Consider the following 19,614-nt stretch of genomic DNA (forward strand, 5'->3'; position numbering starts at 1 on the left):
GATTCGAGGTCGACCGCCCAAGCCGTTAGGCCAACTCCTCTCCCCTTCTCGCCATTGGTACCCTTTCAGTTCCATCTTCTGTGTTAATAGTGCTTACTGCATATGCTGACTACGAATGGAAGTGCGTTTCTAAGTAGTAAAATACAATATTACAATACCCCATGCCCTCTCACCAATATCTCCTTATAAAGGGAAGTTCAAAAGCATATTGTAAGTTTCTCTTTCTGTCTCACACAATGTTGTGCAACATCCAAAAAGTAAAATAATGCTGAAAGCTTTTATGCGTATATATGTATTAAAATGATTATATGTCTCTCAAAATTCGCCGGGGGGGGGGGGAATTTAAAGCGTTTGGCATATTTTAATAGAATACTTTCTCCAAATTAGTAGAATGATTTTTTTTTACAGTATGCCCAACCCATGAGACTCGTACTTGATTTAAGTGATTTGAGTTTTTCTGAATAATATGCTTCCCTAAAAGTTTATCTTTGTTTAATTTTTGTAGGCCTCTCCAGTTTGCCTGCTGACATACTGCACAGGGCGAAACAAGAACACCGAAGGAGAAGAGGACATTACAGTGGACATTGTGAAGTAGAATGCACAAGTGTTTGCTTTCTGAACACTTCCTCGAATGCTACTGCGTATTTATTTTTTAGCATCAAGTGCAATTATATAAAAGTTGTGTCTGTATGTTCTGTTGGGTGGGATTGAGAGGATTTGGGGCGCTAGAATGCCTGGAAGAAAAGAGGAAAAGAATTATGGTAATTAACTTTATTTAAAAGACAAAATACACAAAAGAAAGCTGGTGAAGACATAACCTAAATAATCTCAATACAAACATTTGTAAAAAAAAATAAAAAAGCACATTCTCTGCCTTTTAAACAAATTATATGCAATAAAGCAGTTAACATTTTGAAGTGCATTTTGTGTAACAGCAATGACCTTTGCATCCATTTGCAGTTATGTGGTTTAAACGCCAGCAGTGTGAGGTGAGATAGTAACATATGCAGTGATCTTCAGTGTGCTCTACTAACTCACGCCAATTTAATTGATGCTGTTGTGCAGTTCCTACTAATCCGTAGGATCTGTGCATTTGTTTGGACAACATAAACTAGGGGCTTGGTGCCTAGACTAATTCCGAAGACCCTCACAGGATTTCGTAGCCTATAGTCCCCCTAACCTTATCAGAGAGAAAATGGTCTTTTGCAACCACTGAACATGAAACCCCTGACCCCTCAGGGATCGTTGAAACAGTAGAGAACTTTATTCCTAGTCATTCATGCTCACTTATTCTCATAAAAGTATACAGAGAATACACAGTGGGATGACTTCTGTAAGTTTACTGAGCCAATGTTATTCTTGTATAAAATATGTGTGTTGCAATGATCAATAGACAGAAGCAGATAAAAATGATTCCTTCATCAGCCCCACCCTGTTTAACGCTTGCATTCATCGTCAGATCTCACAGACTCAACATCCTATTTTACACTGAAGACACCCAACTCATCCTCTCCCTATCCAACGAACCCAACATCTACAAACACAACTTTCAAGAGGGAATGGAAGCAGTCGCCAGATGGATGAAGAAGAGCTGCCTGCAACTCAACACAGACAAAACTGAAGTACTCATCATGGGCGCACATCCCGACGCTTTGAATGACACCTGGTGGCCTCCAGCCCTTGGAAACTCTCCCTCCCCCATGAACCACGCACGCAACCTCGGAATCATCCGAGCTCCGAACTCAAATGGACCATCAGATCAACGCTGGTCACCTCTTCCTGCTACAACACCCTCCACCTACTCCGAAAGACCTTCAACTGGATTCCCCTCGAACACAGGAAATCCGTCACCCACGCCCTCATCAGCAGCAGACTGGACTATGGCAACGCACTCTAATCGGGGGCCAACAAGAACCTCACTCGCAAACACCAGAACATCCAGAACGCCGCCGCCAGACTAGTCCTCAACTTACGACGCCACTGCCACGTCAGCCAATACCTATGGACACTACACTGGCTCCCAGTCAAGAAGAGAATCACTTTCAAGCTTCTCACCCACGCCCACAAAGCCCTCCACAACACTGGACCCGCCTACATGAACCACCACCTCTCGTTCCACGCATCCCAAAGATCCCTCTGCTCAGCCCAGCTCTCTCTTGCGACGGGAGCACGCATCAAGAAGACTAGAACAGGATGACGCTCCTCCCAGCTCGCGGCCAAGGCATGGAATACCCTCCCTCTCCACCTCCAACAGACACCAACACTCTCCAAGTTCTTGAAGGACCGCAAGACCTGGCTCTTCGACGAATCGCCGTGAACATCCAGGAGCTGCGCCTCCCCAGCGCCTTGAGGCCCTTTCGGGTGAGTAGCTGTGCTTCATAAACCCATGATTGATTGATTGATAACGAGCACCAAAAGCACTACTTTGTACTGTCTAAATTGTTTTAAACTTGACTTGTGGGGCTAAGGAGCTGTGTTCAATGCTCCTGGGGGGTATTTCAGCATTTTAAACTTTTTTATCGCGTCAACCACTTGTTTACTTACCCTTTTGTGCTTGCACTCGCTACCTTCACACTCTCAATAGGAAGGGTAGCGTTATAGTTGTTGCTGCTGTCTGCGCACGCGCCACGCACTTCTGCTATTTTAGGAGCGAGGTCGCGGCCGCGCAGCAGCACTCTTGAGGTCAGGGAATCGTTATCTGCCACAACTACTTTGTACTGTCTAAATTGTTTTAAACTTGATTTGTGGGGCTAAGGAGCTGTGTTCAATGCTCCTGTGGGGTATTTCAGCATTTTAAACTTTTTTATCGCGTCAACCACTTGTTTACTTATCCTTTTGTATTTGCACTCGCTACCTTCACGCTCCCAATAGGAAGGGTAGCGTTATAGTTGTTGCTGCTGTCTGCGCACGCGCCACGCACTTCCGCTATTTTAGGAGCGAGGTCGCGGCCGCGCAGCAGCACTCTTGAGGTCAGGGAATCGTTATCTGCCACAACTACTTTGTACTGTCTAAATTGTTTTAAACTTGATTTGTGGGGCTAAGGAGTTGTGTTCAATGCTCCTGGGGGGTATTTCAGCATTTTAAACTTTTTTATCGCGTCAACCACTTGTTTACTTACCCTTTTGTACTTGCACTCGCTACCTTCACGCTCCCAATAGGAAGGGTAGCGTTATAGTTGTTGCTGCTGTCTGCGCACGCGCCACGCACTTCCGCTATTTTAAGAACGATGTCGCGGCCGCGCCGTTGGCGTGCCGAAGGCGCGCCTAAGGCAAGCCCGTCTGCGCCCGTCCGCGGCCGGCCGGGGCCTGGGGCCTGTCACTCTGCCCAATCTATATCCTACTCCCCTAGGGACTTAATCTCCCTACACACATCCTGGCCGCTGGCCGCTACTAGTTATTTAAAACTTAAACAACTTGGCATTCTACAAGTACGCAGGACCTTCTCCGAGCTCCAGACTCTCCCATCTTCCCTTATCCCTGGACATATAGTCACTTCCCTCCCCTCCAAATCTCTGCCCGTTCAGGCCCCTGCTAATATGGAATTAGCAATTATATATCTCAACACTCGGTCGTTAGTCCGTTATCAACTTGACATATGCCACCTTCTGGACGCAGACCGACCGGATATCTTACTCATAACGGAGACTTGGCTGAATGAGGACTCCTCCCCTGACATTTTGGCAGCCATTCCACCTGGGTACTATATCCTTCAAGCTAACCGCCCAGCTGGGAAACCGGGTGGCGGCGTAGCTGCCATTATTAAACTTCCCCTTAGGTTTACTTCCCTCTCCCTACCCGATATCCCTCAGGTCGACTACCTAGTCATTCGTTTTGAATCCTCGGTGTCTCCTCTTACTTGCGTCCTGGTATATCGCCCCCCCAACCTATGCCAAACTTTCCCTTGCTCTTTGGCGACTTACTCTCCCAGCTTACAATCAATTATTCCAGACTGCTGGTCCTGGGAGACTTCAACTATTGGCCATCAGACGCCCTTGAAAGCTCTTTCTCTCTGGCTTTCACCGATCTATTAAGTGGGCTCAACGGCCTTCAACATATTCACACGGCCACTCACTCTAAGGGCCACACTCTTGATCAAGTGTGGACCTACAATCTAGGAATTGAGTCGCTCACGATTACACCTTGTCTTTGGTCGGATCACTTTTTAATTTCTTTCTCCCTTTTGGTCCCTCCACCACCTTCCCGCAGCCGAGGCCCTAGCCTCTTGGCCCGCAATTGGAATAAAGCAGACCTTGACTTATTTTTTACCTCCTTAACTTCCTCGGCTCTGCCTAGTCCCGGCTCCATAGACTCCCAAGAAGCCGCACTTGTCAAATGGCTAGAATCCGCCAGCGAAAAGGTTGCCCCCCTCAAGATAATCAGAACTAAGCGTCCTCATGAAGCACACCGATGGTTCTCGGACAGCCTCAAATCTTTAAAACTGGGACTCCGCCAAGCCAAGCGCCGTTGGCGCAGAAACTACGACCACTCAGAAAAGCTACAATTTTTAAAACTCTCCGGCGAATACAAACAGGCCATTTCAGTCGCTAAAACGGCCTATTTCTCTACTAAAATTCTTAACTCTGCACAAAAATCAAAAGAAATTTTTGCCATTGTGGAGGAACTCTCACACCCCGACAGGGTGACCCTCAAACCCCTACCATCTCAGGCTCTCTGTGATTCCCTCAATACATTTTTTATTGATAAAATCCGCAAAATTAAACATAGTATCCTCTCTGGATCCCCGGTGATGTTCCCTACTGATACCACTCCTTTCTCTAATCCCCACTCCCTTACTCAGTTTCCCCCTATACTAGAAGGTGACTTTCTTTCCCTGCTTAATAAAGTTTCATCTGGCTCTCCCACGGACTGCTGCCCTCCCGCAATTCTTCGTGCTGCCTTTTCGGCCTGCCCTACCCCTTCACTAGCCCTCCTGAACAACTCTCTTCTGTTCGATGAGGTTCCTAGCCAGTTTAAGAACGCTGAGGTGGTTCCTATATTAAAAAAACCTAATGCCGACCCTGCAGTCATGGGCAATTTTCGCCCCATTTCCCTTCTCCCTTACTTGAGTAAGGTACTTGAGACACATGTGACTGGAGTCCTCAGTTCTTTTATTGAAGAGTCTAACTTCTTAGACTCCCAGCAAGCTGGGTTTAGATCTGCTCACTCGACGGAAGCGGTTATACTCTCTGTCATGGAGGAACTCCGTAGAGGCGCCGACTCTAATACCAGTCAAGCCCTGATTCTTCTAGATCTATCGGCGGCCTTTGACACGGTCGACCATACCATCTTGGCCGACCGTGTCAAAGAGGCAGGCATCAGCGGGACGGCCCTCAGTTGGGTCCGCTCCTTTCTGACGAACCGCCATCAATCTGTTCGGCTCTCCCAGTTCTCGGCTGATAAAATGCAGCTCACTTGCGGCGTTCCACAGGGTTCGTCTTTGTCACCACTCCAATTCAATTTGTATCTTACTCCCCTTATTCGCTCCCTCCGGGGAAGGAATGTCACTGCATTTAATTATGCAGATGACATTCAGCTTGTCTTCAACCTTGACTCATCGGACGAAGCGATTCAAGATTTCCAACTCACCCTCTGTCATATCAGTAATTGGATGGGTGCTCACCATCTTAAGCTTAACCCCAACAAGACTGAGCTTGTTCTTGTCGGAGGCCCATCCAACCCCTGGAACTCGACGTTTTGGCCCTCTTCTCTGGGTCCTTCTCCTTGTCCGGCTGACAAGGTGAAAAGTCTGGGAGTCTACATCTCCCACGATCTTTCAATGAAACATCAGGTCAGTGCCACTGTGTCCTCTTGCTTCTTCCAGCTTAGGAAGATCCGGAAAATAGCCCACTTCCTGACCTCTGAGGCCCTTACCCTGGCACTATTGGCATTAGTCATTTCCCGGATTGACTTTGCCAATGTTCTGTATGTAGGCATCCCACAATATCAACTTAAAAGATTACAGTTGATACAGAATCAGGCTGCTCGCCTGATCTATCATTATCCCAAACATTTTCACATTCACCCTTTGCTCAAAGCCTTACATTGGCTCCCTGTATCGGAGCGTTGCAAGTTTAAACTTGGCTGTTTGACCCATAAATCTCTGGCCGGTATTGGTCCTTCCTTCATCTCCTCTCTCTTGCATCCCTATGTTCCCTCTAGGCACCTTCGCTCCTCTCATCATGCACTCCTCCAGACACCTAGGTTTAGGCGCAAAAAACACGGTGGCCTCAGATTCTCTTTTCTAGCCCCCTCCTTTTGGAATTCACTTCCGTTGGAACTCAGACTTTCTCCTTCTTACCCACACTTTAGGTCCCTTCTTAAAACCCACCTCTTTCATTCTATTTATATATAAGTACTCTTTTCTCCCTCTCTGCCTCTTCTCAAGTAAGTGCTTAGCGCCAAGAAACCGTCCGGTGTAAGTTGCGCTCTATAAGAACTTTTTACATTACATTACATTACATATAGTTCTACTATGATGCTAAAGCAGTGTATATGTGCAGGCATATAACAAGGCAGCAATTGAGTGTACTCCTACTCTCAGTGTACCTAGAGTGTGTGTTGGTGTGGAGCCAAGAATTCCCCCAAGGGACGATCCAACCATATTACCTGATGGGAGAGAATTATGACCCCCTCCGGGTTACGACCTGGACACCCACCACAACATGTCAGACCGCTGCGTGGTGAAGTCTCAGCATGCAGGGACACACCGTCTCAGCTGAAGTGCCTCCTCTACCAATCTATTGAGATGCTCATCTTTTATAATAGCAAGCAGCCTTGCGATGTGCGTTCAGATTAGTGATGTTATAGATATGTAGATAGCCCTGTCCCCTGTGGATGAAGATAGGGGGGTCGATTACGATGTTGTTCGGAAGGCTCTGAATAGCATTCGATTTGTTCGAATCTGATTCGGAAGCCTTGTTTCTGGACGGCTCGTAAACATTTATAAACGACCGATTAGGATGTTCAGAAACCGTTCGGACTGTCCAACTCGGTTCCAAACAGTATTCAGAGTAGCTGAGTCATTTGGAGCAGAGTCGTACAGGTCTACGGACCACGTTTTTGACCGAGCGATAAGGATGTTGGATTCCGAATCGGTTGTTCCGACACGGATCGGCTGTCAGAATCTGATTTTGGGGGCCCGTTGCAGGCCCCCTTCCCCAAGAGAGCTCCGAATTGGGCCAGGGGGGGTACCCATGGGTCCCCCCTTTCCAATCATGCACAGTGTGTCAGGCACCTTGGGGTGTCCACCACAGGGTGCACGATTTTCCACAACCACCCCTTTCTTCAGTGTGAGCCTGTGTATTCAGTCGGAACACATGATCCCATTGAAGTCAATGGGAGTCCGATCGAACGGTGTTGGGAACCATTGTAATTGTTCGGACAGACTCCCAGAATCCGATTTGGTCGGAAACCATTTCGAAACCGATTAGGTCAGAATGGTTTCCGAGCTACTTCGTAATCAACCCCAGAGATGACATTTGTACATAGTGCGAAAAGAGACCTTGTACATGATGTTCAGGCCATTGTGATATTGTTGTGCATAGCTAGATTTGTAAACAAGTTTAGTTTCAGGGAATCTAATCCAACATTGTCATGCACGCAAATATGTGCAAAAGTTCACGGCTGGAATGTTATTGTGAGGACAATGTAAGAAATAAGCTGCTTCCCTACATGGGCCTAACTCAGGAATATAACAATACCTCTCCTCAACTTCAACACTCCAGGGTTGAATCAGACCAATGGGAAGGCAATGCAAGCAACCAAAAAAATACTAAAGAGTACAACAATTCCAGAAAAACAACTGAGCATCAGTGTTAGGATCGTCACGCCTGTTCACTTTGTTGGGTTTAATTAGAGCCGGTGCTTTGCAAAACGAGAAGTAGGGTGGACCCTGGCGAGGCTCGAGGGGAGAATCAAAACATATGTTAGAGAAAGATGGAGAAACAGATGGTCTTTGCATGTTCTGGTGGATTTCTAGAGCAGAACATGGCTTTTGGGAACAGAATTACAAGGTTTGTGGATAATACCATGTCAGTGGTTGGAAACGGAATGGGCCAGTGGTGTTGCAGGATCCTAATTCAAAGAAGGAAATTGAGTGTATCATCCTTTGGGTTGATAGTAAAAAACATATACTAACTGGTATTAAATGGATGCCTGATACACCTTGGCCTGGTGCCACTGCACCTGCTGCACTATTGATAACCACACCCCTGGAATGGGTGAGGAGACTGATACATGCAAGGACAGATCGCAAGTAGGTAGGTATAGTTAGGACCTAGTTTCCATAGGAAAAGCGTTTTTTGATTTTCTTGTATCTGTGGCGTAGTTTGATGAATCTTCACAAAATTTTCAAAGCTAATGGCATGCTTAGGTCAGCTCTTGTCTTGAAAGTTTCGGGGTGATTCGTCAAGCGGGGGCCGAGAAAAAAGAGGGGTCCCAAAATGCGTTTTCTCCATGTTAATTTCCATAGGAAACTTTAGACAAAGCTACAGCCCGAACTGCTGAACGGAATTACACCAAATTTGGCAAAAAGGTAGCTCTTTGTTTAGAAAGCGTTCTTTTTTTTTAAATTGTGTAAATCTGTTCAGTAGTTTCTGAGAAATACATGCATAAGAAAATAGGGATATCTGGTGACCACGGTTGATCTACTAACCCTCCCGAGTACAAGCTTGACTCTGATCGCTGCCAACACTTCAAACTGGGAAGTGTTGGCAGCCATCTTGTGACTTGGTTAAAAAAAGGTAAAAGAAATTATTAAAAATAAGAAAAGGTGGCAGGGTAGAAACACCCTGACCCACACAGGGACCCCCAGGGCCGAAAAAAGCATTTATTTTTTTTAATTTCGGTGGAATTTGCGTACTGTAGACGAATCCTGCAGATTCATTTGTTTTTTAAATGAACCGCGGTCTCCCGCGCTTAGTTTGTTTTAAGCCCTGAGTGAGCCAGGTCCCCGGGGCAATACAAAATTATGTAGCGGGGGCCCGTGACCTCCCTGGAGCTTCATTAATAATGTGCGGGGCACGTGGCCCTTCTGCAGCCCCATGGACTGCCAGCTCCCTGGGGCTTTTTGTTAAAAAATGCGTAGGAGGGCTACTATCCCCCATGCTGCCCTGGGAACCGCCACCTCCCTGGGGCATTTAATAATTTGGGGCGGGGGTGCCTCGCGGGCCCCCCCAAGTCCCAGGGACCGCCACCTCCCTGGGGCTTTAATTTATTTATGGTGAGGGGGCCTCACAGGCCCACCCAAGCCCCGGGGGACCACCACTGCCCGGCACTGCCTTTAAAATCTAAGTGTGGGGGGTCGAGCCCCTCCACACTGCCTCGGCGACCACCACCTCCCCGGGGCCACTTTATGCAAATACGGGGGTCCGTTGCGGCCCCTCGGCCCCAGGGACCACCACCTCCCCGGGGCTGTGCAAATGCTGCCCTTCATGGCCCTGGGGACCGCCACCCCCCAGGGCCAACTCCAGCTATGTTCCGGGGTGCCACGCGGCCCCTCTCCAAAATGTTTAAATAAATGAGGCAGGCCCTAGGGCTGAAATCGACCTGGGGATGGAGGCCGCACAGCCCCCATCACCTATAAATAAAATTTAAAAAAACAAAGACCTAGCCCCAGGTGATGGGGTCCCCGGGGCCGTAATCGACCTGGGGAGGGAGGCGGTGTACGCCAATCGCCCTTCTCAATTTTTTTTATTTATTTTTTTTAATGGCTAAGGCCCCGGGGGATGGGGTCCCCTGGGCCCAAAAGGGTTAAAGGAAGGGGGGGCACATAGCCCTCCTTCCTAAAATATAAAAAAGAAACCAGCAACTCAATGAGGCTCGCCCCCTCCCTGCACCACTATGCAAACGTGCCTTCTGGCGCGTTCTGGGCTGGGGGATTATGTCCCCTCGAATCCTAAGGGTCCTTAGGGGCCAACTAGGCCACCAGATACCTCCAGTAAGCCCCACACAGTGCCCCTTTTTACACCATTCTACAAACGCGCCTCTTGGACACTGCTGTTGGAGCGATGAGGTCCTCTTGTGTCCTGTGGACTTCATCCCCCAAGCAGTAGTGCGCCAGGAGGCGCGTTCTCAGAGTGGTGTAAAAAGGGGGCGTGGCCTCGGACCACTGTCAGCAATCCAGTTGTGTGGGGCTTACTAGAGATAACAGGAGAGCTAGTTGGCCCCCAGGGACCCTCAGAAGGCAAGGGGACTTCATCTGCCAACCAAGAGCACACCTGGAAGCGCATTTGCAGAGTGGTGGAGAAAGGGGCATGGCCTGTGTGCACCTCTCAGTAATCCCACTTTGTGGAGCTTACTGGAGGTAACAGGTAGGCTAGTTGGCCCCTAAGCACCCCCAGCAGAGAAGGGGACGTCAATCCCCATCCCAAGAGCGTGCCAGGGAGCGCGTTTCAGAGTGGTGGGGAAAGGGGCGTGGCCTCATATGAGAACTTAAGCATCCTCCTGTGTGGGACTTACTGGAGGTAATAGGAGGGGTAGTTGGCCCCCAAGGATGTCCTTGGGGGCCAACTACCCCTCCTGTTACCTCCAGTAAGTCCAACACAGTGGGATTGCTAAGAGGCCTTCGGATGCCAAGTCCCCCTTTCTCCAACACTCTGCAAATGTGCCTTCTGGCACACTACTGGGTGGGGGATGAAGTCCACTTTACTGCTGAGGGACTTTGGGGGCAAAGAAGCCCTCCTGGTACCTCCTGTAAGTGCTATGCAGCGGAATTCCTGAGCTATGGTCGGAGGCTCAGCCCCCTTTCTCCGCCACTCTGTAAATGTGACTACTAGTTAAAGAAGCATTTGCAATGTAATAGCTCTCGCATTTGCGAAAGTTAGGGCTATTAGGGTTGTAAATGTAAAAGTGTTTTACCAATGTTTTTTGGAATGGAGTTGATGTACGTTGTGTGTAGTGGAATTATGTTGTATGTTGTGCAGTGACATTATGTGGATAGAAAGTATGTGGTATTTAGTGTATAGGAATTATGTAGAGTGGGATTATTTGTTATGGAGAGTAATTATGTGATATATAGTCTGTGTTGTGGAGTGGTAACCTCAGGTTTAGTCTTCCTCATTTCCATAGAATCTAAACTATAAACTCAATGAGACAAAAAAAGAAGGAACCACTTAGGAGAACTTCTGGACCTAGTCGGAGGTATGAGCGGGGTCACTGGAATTATGTGACTGTTCCGCTGCACTGATTTTCGCATAATTAGACATTTTCCGCATTTGCCACATAATCCATCATGTGCTGCGTAATCTGCAGATTTTAACAAAAAAACCTTGTTTCTAGCTGAAACGGCTCAAATGTTACCACAAATGCAGCAAGAAGTGTTACAGCATGGTGGAAGGCCCTTTGCAAACCTGGAATGGTCACCTGTTACTTATTGCTAAATGTGGGTGGTAAATTGATACTAATGGTGTGCAAACCACTCTTGCTTGTTTCTGCGCATCTCTTGTCTCTTTCTGCATTTCACTTGTTTCTTTCTGCACCTTTCTTCCCTTTTCTGCACGTCTCTTGCCTCTTTCTTCAACTCTTCCACTTTTTGCACCTCCCTTCTTTATGCATCTCTCTTGCCACTTTTTGTACCTCTGTTGCTTCTACCTACACTTGCCTCTTTCTACACCTCTCTTCCCTCTTACTGCACCTCTCTTGCCTCTTTCTGCACATGGGTTCCCTCATTCTGCACATCTCTTGCCTCATTCTGCACATCTCTTGCCTGTTTTTGCAACTCTATTGCCTCTTTCTGCAGTTCTCTAGCCTCTTTCTGCACCTCTTGCTTCTTTCTGTACTTCTCTTGCCTCTTTCTGTACCCATCTTGCCTTTTTCTGCACCTCTCTTGGTTCTTTCTGCACTGCTCTTGCTTCTTTCTGCACCTGTCTTGCAAATTTCTGCACCCCTCTTGCCTCTTTCTGCACCCCTCTACCTGTATCCCTCATGCCTCTTTCTGCCCCCTCTTGCCTCTTTCTGCACATCTTTTGCTTCTTTCTGTACTTCTCTTGCCTTTCTGCACCCCATGTCCTCTTTCTGCACCTCTGTTGCTTCTTTCTGCACTTCTCATGCTTCTATCTGCACTGTCCTTCTTTTTGCACTTCTCTTGCCTCTTTCTGCCCCTCTGTTGCTTATTTTTTGCACTTCTCTTGCCTCTTTCTGCACCCCTCTTGCCTCTTTCTGCACCTCTGATGCTTCTTTCTGCACTTATCTTGCTTTTTTCTGCACCTCTCTTGCCTCTTTCTGCACTGCTCTTGCCTCTTGCTGCACCTCTTTTGCTTCTTTCTGCACTTCTCTTGCCTCTTTCTGCACCCCTCTTGCATCTTTCTGCACCTCTGTTGGTTCTTTTTGTACTGCTCTTGCTTCTGTCTGCAACTCTATTGCAAATTTCTGCACCCCTCTTGCCTCTTTATGCACCTCTGTTGGTTCTCTCTCCATCTCTCTTGCCTCTGTCTGCACCCCTGCTGCCTCTTTCTGCACCTCTGTTGCTTCTTTTTGCACTTCTCTAGCGTCTTTCTGCCCCTCTGTTGCTTATTTTTGCACTTCTCTTGCCTCTTTCTGCACCCCTGCTGCCTCTTTCTGCACCTCTGTTGCTTCTTTCTGCACCTCTCTTGCTTCTTTCTGTACGCCTTGTGCCTCCTTGTGCAACTCTTTTGCCTCTTTCTGCACATCTTTTGCTTCTTTCTGCACCCCTCTTGCTTCTTTCTGCACCCCTCTTGCCTCTTTCTGTACCCCTCTTGCCTCTTTCTGCACCCCTCTTGCCTCCTTCTGCACCCCTCTTGCCTTCTGCAGCTCTGCTAGTTCTTTCTGCACTGCGTATTTTTGCACTTCTCTTGCCTCTTTCTGCCCCTCTGTTGCTTATTTTTTGCACTTCTCTTGCCTCTTTCTGCACCCCTCTTGCCTCTTTCTGCACCTCTGATGCTTCTTTCTGCACTTATCTTGCTTTTTTCTGCACCTCTCTTGCCTCTTTCTGCACTGCTCTTGCCTCTTGCTGCACCTCTTTTGCTTCTTTCTGCACTTCTCTTGCCTCTTTCTGCACCCCTCTTGCATCTTTCTGCACCTCTGTTGGTTCTTTTTGTACTGCTCTTGCTTCTGTCTGCAACTCTATTGCAAATTTCTGCACCCCTCTTGCCTCTTTATGCACCTCTGTTGGTTCTCTCTCCATCTCTCTTGCCTCTGTCTGCACCCCTGCTGCCTCTTTCTGCACCTCTGTTGCTTCTTTTTGCACTTCTCTAGCGTCTTTCTGCCCCTCTGTTGCTTATTTTTGCACTTCTCTTGCATCTTTCTGCACCCCTGCTGCCTCTTTCTGCACCTCTGTTGCTTCTTTCTGCACCTCTCTTGCTTCTTTCTGTACGCCTTGTGCCTCCTTGTGCAACTCTTTTGCCTCTTTCTGCACATCTTTTGCTTCTTTCTGCACCCCTCTTGCTTCTTTCTGCACCCCTCTTGCCTCTTTCTGTACCCCTCTTGCCTCTTTCTGCACCCCTCTTGCCTCCTTCTGCACCCCTCTTGCCTTCTGCAGCTCTGCTAGTTCTTTCTGCACTGCGTATTTTTGCACTTCTCTTGCCTCTTTCTGCACCCCTCTTTCTGCACCCCTGATGCTTCTTTCTGCACTTATCTTGCTTTTTTCTGCACCTCATTTGCCTCTTTCTGCACCGCTCTTGCCTCTTTCTGCACCTCTCTTGCCTGTATCTGCAACTCTCTTGCATCTTCCTGCACCTCTCTTGCCTCCTTCTGCACCTCTGTTGCTTCTTTCTGTAGCTCTCTTGCCTCTTTCTGTACCCCTGTTACCTTTTTCTGCACCTCTCTTGCCTGTTTCTGCAACTTTCTTCCCTCTTTCTGCAGTTCTCTTGCCTCTTCTGCATCTCTGGTGCTTCTTTCTACACTTCTCTTGCCTCTTCCTGCGCCCCTCGTACCTCTTTCTGCATTTCTGTTGGTTCATTCTGCACTGCTCTTGCTTCAATCTACACCTCTCTTGCAAATGTGTGCACCCCTCTTGCCTCTTTCTGCAGCCCTCTTCCCTCTTTCTGTACCTCTCTTGCCTCTGTTTCCACCCCTCTTGCCTCTTTCTGCACCTCTGTTGCTTCTTTCTGCACTTCTCTTTTCTCTTTCAGTACCCCTCTTCCCTCTTTCTGCACCTCTCTTGCCTCTGTCTGCAACACTGTTCCCTCTTTCTGCACCTCTTTTGCCTGTTTCTGCAACTCTCTTGCTTCTTTCTGAACTTCTCTCTCCTCTTTCTGTACTCAAATGGGAAGTGCAAACTGTCAGGTTTAAAGGTTTGCGTGCTCTCGTGACTGAGGTATATGTCTACTTGTACATGTGTTCTTACATGTGTTATGCATCTGAAGATAGTAGCTTAAAAAGCGGGTAACTTCTCCTATATGTGGTCAAATCCTCTCAGTTCTACTCTGTCATTCGGTTGCACAGGCAGATATGTCTTGTGTATATATATATATATATATATATATATGTTATAGAGCCCCTCAAATATACTATTGAAAACCCATGTGCCCTGTATTGTGAGCAGAAAGAAATGCATACCCTTTTTGTACACAAATTTACAGAGTATGCTGTTTGAAACACAGGTATTCAAATATTTGTATGTTTATTTTTATGTAACATGTCACTAGGTTAGAGCAGAGACACTCATGCATACATTACCAAACTTAGTCAGACTTACAACAGTGATATGCTTGGGATTGCAGTTTTATATTTGGTAAGCCTAACATTCTGAGCAGTCGAATAATAGTGAACCTTCAAGAGAAAAGTGAGGGTTAAGACATCTTGGGAGAAGGATTAGTGATTAGGCTACTTTGTATGAGTCTGTTGTAAGGTACAGTCAAAGTAAGCCTCTTTCTGCACCTCTGTTGGTTCTTTCTGCACTTCTCTTGCTTCTTTCTGCACCTCTCTTCCTCTTTCTGGACTTCTGTTGCCTCTTTCTGTATTTCTCTTGCTTCTTTCTGTACCTTTCTTCCTCTTTATGTACCTCTCTTACCTCTTTCTGCACTCCTCTTGCTTCTTTCTGCACATGTCCTACCTATGTAGGCATAGTTAGAAATTAGCATTTAAAAAACCTTAGAAATTCACTGCAAAAAACAGAGGTTTCAGGGACGTTATAGTTAGGCTAACATTTCACTTGTAGAAAACCAGAGAAATTCAGCCGTTATAGTTAGCTGAGCTAACTATAACTCGCGCCCCCACAATGACCTGCTGATGACGTCACATATTACAGCACTCATGACCTGGTCAGTGACATCACTGATGACATCATTCACCTAATATCTGATGCACCTCTTCACACCCTAATGTAATCTTTGATACACCCACTCTTAAATACAGACTACCATTCTCGAAACCATAGACACACCAATACCAGTTAGTACATACCCATGCACTGATTCATAGGTGTACACACATCCACTCACCCATACAGTCACTCATTTTTGTAATCACTCATCTATACAGCCACTGATATATGCAATCATATACCCATACAGACACTCACACACTGCCACTCACCCACACAGTTACTCACACTCCTAGTCAGTCATGCAAATAATCAATCACTTTGCCATTTACTCACCTTTACAGTTAAATGCACACCACCTCACTTATTCATACTAACTCATACTTACTCTCTTATACAATCACTGACACAAGCACACACTCATTCATACAGTCACTTTCACAATCCTCACTCTCACATATAATCACTTATACTCTAACACTTAAATATACTGCCTTTCACATATGTAGTTACTGACACATATACCACTGAGATATCCACTCACTCACGAACACAGCCATATGGACACTCACTCACCCATACAGCCCCTCCCACACACACTCATGAACCCATACACCCAGTGAATCGCCCACTCCCACATCCATGCAGGGAGTCACACAATCCCCCACCCACCCACACAGACACTCAGGCACCCATACAGGTACTCAGACAACCAATCATTAACCCATATAGACACTCATGTAGCTACTCATCAACCCATGGAGCCACGTATACACCAACTGACAGACTGATATAGACATTCACACAGATTAGTCATTCTCCCATGCATTCACTAAGACACGTTCAATCACTCACTTACACAGCCAGTCACGCACCCACTAAATCATCCATTCAGACACTCATACTTCAATACACCTTGGCGTATATATATAACATTCTGAAACTTTTTAGAAACACTCAGTCACTGGATTATGTCATCAGTGATGTCACTGACCATGTCATGAGTGATATTTTTTTTTCTTTTTTTTTTTTGTTCCTCATTTACTGCCATGGTTCCGGACTGCTGAGAGCCAACTGCATGGGTAACAAGAGTTGCGAGTGTACCGTTGCGCTGACACAGCCGATGCTGGAAGGGAAGTAGATGAAAAGTCAAATACAAGAGCCCTACAGCTGCCGCGGCCACCCCAGCAGCTCAACCCTTACTAGCCAGCTGACAGAAGTTAACCAACTTTAAGGTTATACATGCCATTGCCGATGTAATATACGACCTGGGAGAGAAAGGAAGAGACCATCGGAAAAGTTAAAGAAACAGCAAGACAGTACTATGGCAGAATAATCATCGTAGCTGGGGAGAGAAAAAAACAAAAAAAAAACCCCAGCTAGTTCAAAAATTCAAAAAAGCCCGTCCCAACAACTTTCTAAAATTTCTCCTGTCACGGTTACCAGCCCTAGATATGTCTAATACAGAGAACTGGAGCAGGGATCTACGCCAATCATAAAAAGATGGTACAGTGGGTTCTTTCCAACGTTTGCAGATTTCTCTACGAGCCACCAGCATTGCATAGAATAATAGATTACCAGCCATAGATCGTGTACAGTCTACTGTTCCAAAAATTACTAGCTTCAGGTCTATTAATATCGGACGACCCAGCCTGGCCGAAAGTTTGCTACTGATTGCGTCCCAAAATGGAGTTAAGTGAGGACACTCGAAAAACATGTGTGAATCAGCAGCCTCCATAAGTCCACATCTCGGACAAGCCACCGGACCTCCGGCCGCGAATTTCGAGAGTCTTGGTGGGGAATAGTAAGCCCTATGTAGTGTAAACAAGTGATTCCTGCGTAGCCGAGCTGGTTTCACTAATTCCCACAACAGTTTACAGGACAACAACCAGAGATCTACGACGTTGGAGGTCGGTATCAAAGAACTCCACAGCTGTTCTGGGAGAACAAAGTCTCCATCCATTTCATCCATTATTAGGGAATACCATAGCGAGACCTCTTTTTTTACAGAAGGCTGGTCAACTAAGAGGGTTTCCAAGTGACTTCCTCCCCCTAGAATGAACTTATTAAGTCGTGTAGGTCGTGTTGTTACTGCTTGGGCCCAACTTACTATTTGTACGTATTTAAATCTTGAAAGATTGGGCCCAACTTTACGAACTAAGTCCTCCCAGGGGAGCAAGGTCCCTTCGACAAAGAGATCCCCCCAGACAGCCATCCCAGATTCCCTAAGTGGAGTAGCAAGTGCATCATTTAGCCAGGTTGGCGCCTCTGGAAGGTCCCATAGAGGAGTTCTACTGGAGTAATACCCTAATTTAGTACAGGATTTTATTTTTGCCCAAGTTCTTGCCAGGCCCTGTAAGATCTTCAACTTGACCTTTTTGAAAAATTTGGGGTCTCCGAATTTAAAGAGAAAACCAGACTGCCCAGCTCCTTCGCACTTCAACAGGGTGGCGAACAAATTGCCAGTCCCGACGCCAGAGGGTGTTTTTAACAGCATACGTGCGTGGGAAAGCTGAAATGCCCAAGCATAAACCTGTAAGTCGGGCCCTGCCAAGCCCCCCTTCTCTCTTCGTCGCCTTAGCTTTTTCCAAGCTATCCTTGGGTTTTTGTTGCACCAAATAAAAGAGCTTATCTCACTCTGGAGTTTAGCCAACAAAGCGGGTTCAAAGTAAAGAGGGATTGTATTAAACAAAAAGGAAACCCTAGGGAGAATAGACATTTTCACCAGATTAACTCTACCAATTACAGTAAGGGGACGGTGTACCCAAGCTCTCATCAATTTGCGGCATTCTTTTGCAATCCTAGCAAAATTAGTAGAAGCAATCAGAGAGATATCTTTAATAATGTTTAAGCCCAGATAACGAAGACTCTTATTTGAGCCATTACTAAAGCTGCTGCCGACATCGTTCCATACCAATGATTCTGTTTGACCATGTCATGAGTGATGTAATATGTGATGTCATGAGCAGTGCAATGCTGGGGCGCAAGTTATAGTTAGCTCAGCTAACTATAACAGAAGAATTTCTCTGGTTTTCTACGAGTGAAATGTCAGCCTAACTATAACGTCCTTGAAACCTGTGGTTTTTTCAGTGAATTTCTAATGTTTTTTAAATGCTAATTCCTAACTATAACGTCCCTGAAACCTGTTTTTCAGTGAATATCTATATACATGTATATATATATATATATATATATATATATCAAGGTTTACTAAGCCTTTGCGCAAAATGCATGTAAGGGGCGCTTGGCGTTGCCTTGCATGACCTTGTAAAGAAATGTAACGCAGCACAGTGTTACATTGCATACTGATAGATGTTGCATGGACATTTGCTTGCATCCACCCACATAATTGGACATAATCCCTGATTTACTGAAATCTCACGTAGAATTTGCGTTTTAGGAATATTTTTGTATAGAAAGGTATCTGTTCCATTGAAATGACAAGAGACAAGAAAGAGAAAACATTTAGAATCACATAGCGTATCCATATATAGCACCAGATTTTGGCTCTGGCATTCTTCTCCAAACTACTTTGTGAAGAAAATAAAAACCAGATTTATTATATTTAATTTTAGAAATAATGTCTTTTTTAATTTTACTTGTTTAAGAGCAAGATATCTTAAATCTATTCTATTCGAGCAATCCCCATATAGATCTATACTTCAGGAGAGCCAGGGTTCCCCTAGCTTTAGCCAAGACTTTCTCTCTCTCACCAATTTCCTTAAGGATTAGCCACCATTCTAACTCCGTTGGGGGTTTAGAGGAGATCCAGGCTCTGGCAATCATTAATCGTGCCGTTACAATCATTATTGACAAAATAGGGCCGTTTCGTGCATCATCTTCTTTATATCCTAACATCCTCTCAGATACTGACAGCCTGACATTTTGCCCCAATATAGTTGACATAGTCCCCATGATCTCATCCCAAAACCCTTTCAGCAAAGGACATAGTACAAACATGTGTACAGCATCAGCCGCATGCTGCCCACATTTAGGACAGTACTGCCGGGTCCCACCATGAGGCCCACTCAGTACATTCGTACCTTGAGACCATCTAGCAATTTTTTCCGGTGTATAGTAAAGAAGACACAATAACCGAAATTGCTGCAGTTGTAAGTTAGTTAAGTGTACAGACCGGGAGATATTATCAAAAGCTCTCCTTATTTTATCGGTGGTAATAACCTCCCCCAACTTCTCGCTCCATTTAGGCGCCAGTTTCTCACACCCATCTGGTCTATTTTGACCTAATATTTGGTATGCCTTACTAATAATTGCTTGTTGGCTCTGTCCATAAATAAGATCCCACATACTAGCCCCGTTGACCATCCTTATTTCTAGCTTCCTAACCAAATGGTCCCTAATCTGTAAATATTTTTTTTTAAAAAGCATTGTGGA

General features: G+C 46.0%; 1 protein-coding gene across 1 annotated transcript in view; it reads left to right on the forward strand.

The window, feature by feature from the left end:
• The window catches only part of LOC146775937 (uncharacterized), a 1,457,164-nt gene extending 1,456,267 nt beyond the window's left edge, over nucleotides 1-897 (forward strand). Inside the window, exon 23 of the mRNA XM_085639461.1 lies at nucleotides 506-897. Coding sequence (XP_085495587.1) covers nucleotides 506-595 — 90 coding nt within the window. The 3' untranslated portion in view covers nucleotides 596-897. The remainder of the gene's footprint in view (nucleotides 1-505) is intronic.
• Nucleotides 898-19,614: the final 18,717 nt, after the last annotated feature.

The sequence above is a fragment of the Triturus cristatus genome, chromosome 12, assembly GCF_964204655.1.
Source record: "Triturus cristatus chromosome 12, aTriCri1.1, whole genome shotgun sequence".
NCBI lineage: Eukaryota > Metazoa > Chordata > Amphibia > Caudata > Salamandridae > Triturus > Triturus cristatus.